The sequence below is a fragment of the Blastomyces gilchristii genome, assembly GCF_000003855.2.
Source record: "Blastomyces gilchristii SLH14081 genomic scaffold supercont1.7, whole genome shotgun sequence".
Taxonomy (NCBI): Eukaryota; Fungi; Ascomycota; class Eurotiomycetes; order Onygenales; family Ajellomycetaceae; genus Blastomyces; species Blastomyces gilchristii.
In genome coordinates, this window is record NW_003101676.1 from 2,426,975 (window position 1) to 2,433,760 (window position 6,786).

The 6,786-nt window shown below is 33.8% G+C and overlaps 1 protein-coding gene across 1 annotated transcript; it reads left to right on the top strand.

The window, feature by feature from the left end:
- BDBG_17025 (uncharacterized protein) lies at positions 1-312 on the top strand (the record flags this gene model as incomplete). The annotated part of the gene is made up of 1 exon (XM_031724839.1): positions 1-312. One exon carries the CDS (start codon positions 1-3, stop codon positions 310-312), a length of 312 nt encoding a protein of 103 aa, XP_031578263.1.
- Between the last annotated feature and the right edge of the window lie 6,474 nt (positions 313-6,786).

Sequence of the window (6,786 nt, forward strand, 5' to 3'; positions counted from 1 at the left end):
ATGCCTGGTCAGAGATTGTGCAGGCAGAAGAGAGGTGGTTGTAGGCCCGCGAGGCTGCAGAAGACACTGGCAACATCAGAAGCTTTACAAGAACTGTCAGCTAGAGTCTGTAAGAAATTACTTGTGAGAAGACTTACAGCAAAGAGAGGAACTGCACTGCTTGAAGCCAGAGGCTGGTCTGAAGAAGGCAGGGGATTGGCCGCTGACCTGAAGATTGAATGCAGTGGCAGGGCTGAGAGGGATGAAGATGCAGTCATGAGCAGCAGCACCCCTGCTTCACCAGCCAGCAAAAAGCAATCAGAGAAGTTGTGAGAATGCTCACAAGAAGCTCAGCAGTAACCAGACATTGTTTGTGAAGAGATTGAAATTGAAAAAATTTTTATTCTTGAGAAGTTCTTGAATCAATATATGAACACTGTCAGGAACACTCTCTCTCTGTCATCTGAGTGAAAACACTTTGTAAATGAATGAGAATACTCACAGTTTGTGAAGATGAGAGCTGTTACAGAAAAAGAGAAAAGAAGATGAGATTCTACAGACAGATCTGAGATATTTATACTACTCTAGAGAGGTTTGCTTACACTGTGAGTGATCTCATGAAACAGTCAGATCACTCTAGCAAATAAGAGTGATTGTGAATTGCAGGCCTGAATCTTTCTATATAACTACAAAGAGTGATTGCAGACTGCAGATATCTTGATTCTACAATTCTACAGAGTTGATGAAAGAATGAAAAATTTCTCACAATTCTACAGTGTCAAAGAGCAATGATTTGTGAGAATGAATGAAAGATCAACTCATAAATATTTCTCTTTGATAAGAGTGATCTCACAGAGAGTGATTTATCTGTGAGATGAATCTGTGTGATGATCACACAAGAATCTTATGAAAATGATTGAGAGTTAACTGAAACTCTTCTGTATGAAAGGTGTGAGATGAATCTGTGTGATAGTCAGAGAAGAATCTGTAGATTACAAAGAATCTTATGAAACAAGGAACTGAGTGACAGACTCTTTTCTCTTCATGATAACAAGGGATTTTTCCTCACTGAGGTTTTTTATAGATGTGAAGGATTTTTAGTGAGTATCACTGCAGTGCTGAGCTGACTATGAAGTCACTCAGTGAAAGGCTTCGCGGACAAAGCCTTAGAGAGAGGGAAGTATGTAAGAAATCCTGCTTCTCATGAATTCTTTACCCCTATTCCTATCTCTCACATAATCAATAGGGCTAGCGGCCCTTGGCTACACATAACTATATAGACTGGAGTTTGTAAATACTATTCACAACTCAGCTTGAATGCTATTATACATTTGATCTCTACATTTATCTTTCTACTGCGAACACTTCTAGTAGTTAACAGTACATATCACGCCAAGCTGCAAACACCCGAATAATCGCCTGCGAGCACTTATTCTTACACTTTTCTAGGCAGTTCAATAGAGATATTACTCTATATGACTTAGAAATTGAAGTTGTTCTATTAGGTTTTGCAAGAATCACTTCAGTGGCTTCTCTCCAGCATTCAGAATGATATTCATTTTTCAAGAGATTGAAAAAGAGCTTAAAATATTCATTCTTTAAGTAGGAGTATGTATTTTGAATAATTAAGTGATTAATTGAATCAGGCCCTGCAGCAGTCTTAACTGAACTTGAGAAGATAGCTGACTCTAGTTTATCTTGAGTAAGATCAGGCCATTCCCAGTCATTTTCATCAATATAGTTGAGACATGATATATTCTCTTCCTCTGAATCTGAATCTGATGAGTTTTGAAAGAGAGTTCTCATAAAAGCTTGACATTTTTCCTCAAAAGAGTTTGCTGTATATGATTATTATTATTATTATTATTATTCTTCAATTATAGATGTATGCAGTCAGAGACTATGACATCTACCTGAGAACTTTAGTTCTCAGGGTTTTTTCTATGTCTGTAAAGTTAACTATTGTACATTCATCAATTTCAGATATGCAAAATCAGAAAATTCCAGCCCAGAATACAAAAACTGTTTACAAATTGCAGTGTTTTAACATCTTTTAATACTTTGAAACCATTTGACAATATCATGACAAAAGAAAAGAGAGAAAGAACACAGTCTCAAAGATAGACACATTAAATAGATAGATAGAAAGAAATTGAAAGGAAAAGATACAGAAAAAGATAAAGTAAAGAGAGACTATAACAAAACAAATTATTAAAAGAGAGTGTATAGCTGTTTTAACAGACTATATCTGATTGATTTCCTCCTCTTCATATTCAGATAATTCTGAATTTAGCCATTTTCTTGTAGCTGCTTGAGTTTCTGATAGAAAGTCTATTAAGTATTTAATTCCTGTCTCAGTTGAGAATAAGAATCTCATATTTAATTGATTTAGATCATACTTCTCTTTCAATCTGGCTCTGAGACTATTGTATAATGCACAGTGCATTATAATATGCTCAGGGTTCTCATTTGTATTACAGAATGAGCATTCTATTGAGTCAAATCTATCATCAAATCTTTGTATATAAGATTTGAAATAGCCATGTCCTAGTTTCAGCTGTATTATAGATGAGAATATTTTCTTTTTACATTTAATTGAACAAGATTTCCACTTGGGTTTTATTTCAAATCTTGAATAATGTATACTCTTCTTTTGTTTCTGCCAGCTTTCATTCCACTTGTCTAAACAAGATTCTTTTATTTTTCTCTTTATAAAAGACCAGGACACAATTTTTTGAATAGATCTGCTTAATTCTGCACCCTTTTTTGCAGCTGAATCAGCCAATTCATTGCCATGAATATTCATATGAGCAGGAACCCAGTGCAGATGAATTCTCAGCTTTGATGTTCTTCTCTTTTGAATTTTTAAAACAGAGTTTAAGATCAGTTCAAGATTCATTTGACTATTATGAATCTGACTATTTCTAAGTCTTTTTAAAGCAGCTTGACTATCAGAGAATATCCATGCCTCTTTCAAACAATTTCCTCTTTTATGAGATTTTATTTCAATGAGTTTGAAAGCTTTCACTATTGCAAATAGTTCAGCATCAAAGACTTCACATTCAGAGCCTAGATTCCAGAAATCTGAGATAAAATTAATATTATCTTCAGTATAAGCAATGCCTGCGCCTAATCTATTCAAGTTCTCATTTTTTGAGCCATCTGAATAAATCAGAATAGAGTCTTTTATATTGATTGTAGAAATTCTCTTCAAATGCTGTTCATATTCTTTCTCTTTTGATAGTTCACTTATTTGTAAGTCTATAAGAGATTCAAGCTTTTTTCTCCAGGGAGATAACTTCTCATGATCAACTTTTTCAACATTTAAAGAAGAAAATTGATTTTTAATCAGAGAGCATAGTCTGTACAGTTGAGAAGGCATTTTCTTTGAAGAATTATTTTCATTCCAATCAAGAAATCTATTCCAATCCAGTTCATTTCCAGAGTTAATTGATGGAAATGAAGAAGAGACTCTTTCTCTGATTATATAATTTGAGCTCATCTTTACAACTCTCAGAGCATAGTTCATACAAGCCTTTTCAAATCTAATAGCAGGAGGAGGAATTGAAGCTTCAATTTCCATTGCTTTAATAGGAGATGATTTGAATGCTCCCAGAATTCTTCTCAAGGCTCTGTTTTGCAGACTTTGAAAGAGTTCAGTGAAATTCCCTTGATTATTCCATCAAACTTGAACTCCATAATCAGCTACTGATGTAATACAGGCTATATATAACTGTCTCATAGCCTGGAAGGATAGACCCCTCTCTGTATTTGATAGTCTGATTATGTTGTTCAATAGTCTTTCTGCCTTGACAGTTCTTTGTTGAATGTGATATTTAAAATTCAACTTGGAGTTTAACCATACTCCTAACCATTTGACATTTACACTGGGTTTAATCTCTCTATTTAAAAGAGTTAGAGATAGTTCTTTCTCATTGAATCTAGGAAAGAAATGAATTAACTCAGTTTTATCCATATCAAATTGAATTTGATTGATATCTGCTCTAACAAAGATTTCCTTTGCAGCTTCTTCAATTACTTTCAAATTCTCTTTGATAGTTTTTAAGCTGTAGACTAGACCAATATCATCCACATAACTCAGAGATCGCACTATTCTCATATTTCTATTTTTGAATAGATATGCAGTGTATATTGCAAATAAAATAGGTGAGATTGGAGACCCCTGTGGTACTCCTATTTTTATCTCAGTCTTGTCTTGTTTCATTCCATCAAAGAAGAGTTGTATAATTCTTTTAGACATAAAACAGTTAACCCATTTTATTAGAGAAAGTGGCAGTTTTAATATCTTCAATGTCTGAATTAACTTTGACTTTGAAACATGATCAAATGCTCCTTTTATATCAATAAAAACTGCAGTTGAGACCAGACCCTCATGCTTTGCTATTTGAATATCATGAACAACTGAGAGAACAGTGTCAATTGCAGAACACTGTTTTCTACCTCTCATTTGTTCACTGAATAAAAGAGAATCACCTATAGAGCTTATAAAAGATAGTCAAGTAGCTATTATCTTTTCTAAAACCTTTCCTAGGCAGTTCAATAGAGATATTACTCTATATGACTTAGGAATTGAAGTTTTTCTATTAGGTTTTGCAAGAATCACTCCAGTGGCTTCTCTCCAGCATTCAGAATGATATCCATTTTTCAAGAGATTGAAAAAGAGCTCAAAATATTCATTCTTTAAGTAGGAATATGTATTTTGAATAATCAAGTGATTAATTGAATCAGGACCTGCAGCAGTTTTAACAGAACTTGAGAAGATAGCTGACTCTAATTCATCTTGTGTAAGATCAGGCCATTCCCAGTCATTTTCATCAATGTAGTTGAGAAGTGATATATTCTCTTCCTCTGAATCTGAATCTGAATCTGGTGAGTTCTGAAAGAGAATTCTCATGAAAGCTTGACATTTTTCCTCAAAAGAGTTTGCTGTATATGATTCATTCTGAAACTCATATTCTAGAGCTGGAAGTTTTGCTACACTTCTTGTTTTAGTATAGTTAAAAGCTTTAAAAACTTCCTTCCCTTGTGCTTCTTCAAGAAATTTATTCCAGCAGTCTGTTTTAGCTCTTTTAATACCTGAAAAATATTCATTTCTGACAGCTTTGAACTCTTCATCAGATATTACATCATTCTTCCAATCTCTTCTAGCAGTAGCTAATTCTTTTCTTTTAGATGAGATATTCTCATTCCACCAAGGTTTTGAATACTCAGAAGATTTTCTTTTTGAAATATTATCTCTAACACTTGTTAGAATAATAGATGTAATAAGCTTCACTCTATTCTCAAGCATTTCATTTGAGATATCTTGATCAGAATTCCAATATAGCTCATTCTGTCTTTCAGATTTTAACAGTTTTATACTTTCTTCAACTGCTTTCCAATCAGCTTTTTCAAAGTTATACTGATTAGAGAGAAGAGGATTTTCACTCATTTGTTTTTCACTCAGTTCAATATCAAATTGAATAATCTCATGACCTGATCCTGATGTCTCATTTGAATCAATAAACCAGTTTACAAGTCTTCTTTCCATTAGATTTTGTGACATGAATGTTAGATCTATAATAGACTTCTGTTTCATGTCTTTTCTAAAGAATGTTTGTTGATCAGACTTATTAATCAAATCTATTGAATGCTCAAAGATTCATTCAACCAGATTATCAGCTCTCACTGCTCTCTTGCATTCTGAATTTCATCAGAGATGATGTGCATTGAAATCTCCTGCAATTATAGAGTTTCTTGATGAAGTTATGTTCAGAAATCCTCTATTAATTGTCCAGATGTTATTATTTTCCTTCAATGACTTTTCCTTATAGATATTTATAAGCTGTATAGTATCAAACTCATTCTCTTTATCTATAATATCACTCACCAGAATATCAGGGTCAGACATGATATCAAATCTTAGATTAAATTGATATCTTGATCTCTTTCTTTCATAGATCACTACTCTCAACTTTATCTCAGACTTTTGAGGTAAAAAGCAGTAGTAGCTTGAATGAGAAATGATATATTTTTGCTCAGCATCAAAATTTGGCTTCTGAAGCAGTACAAAATCAACTTTTTATTCAAATGCAATTTGAAGACAAGAATAAATGCAATTTGAGTTTCTATTCACATTATTTTGAATAAATGTGATTTTTGAAGAGTTTTTAAACTTTTTTTGTTGTTTTTGTTGTATATTCATACTAAAAGAGTGTAAGAAATCCCGCTCCTCGCGGATTCTTTACCCCTATTTCTATCTCTCGCATAATCAATAGGGCTAGCGGCCCTTGACTACACACAACTATATAGACTGAAGTTCATGAATACTATTCATAACTCAGCTTGAATACTATTATACATTTGACTTCTATATTTATCTTCCTACTGTGAACACTTCTAGTAGTTAACAGTACATATCATGTCAAGCTGCAAACACCTGAATAATCGCCTGCGAGCACTTATTCTTACATTTCAAGCTCAGTCAGTCAGCAACCGCCTGTTATGACTGAAAGAACTAGAAACTTGCATGCTTCAACCCCTGTGAACCCTACTGCAGGCACTCAGGAGCAGCCACTCAAATTATGAATAACCTCTGTGAAAGAGGTCTCAGAGAACTTATCAATCACTCACAGAACATCATTCTCTGCATCTGTGACAGAGGAACTCTCTGAACCCATGAACAAACTAATCTCAGTGAAGAACATTCTTGAGCATCTTCTGCAGAATCAAGCTATTTTTCTACAAGAAATACTTACTGCCTGCAAACACCCTCAAACTGAGTCTCTAGACATGATCTTCAGAGAC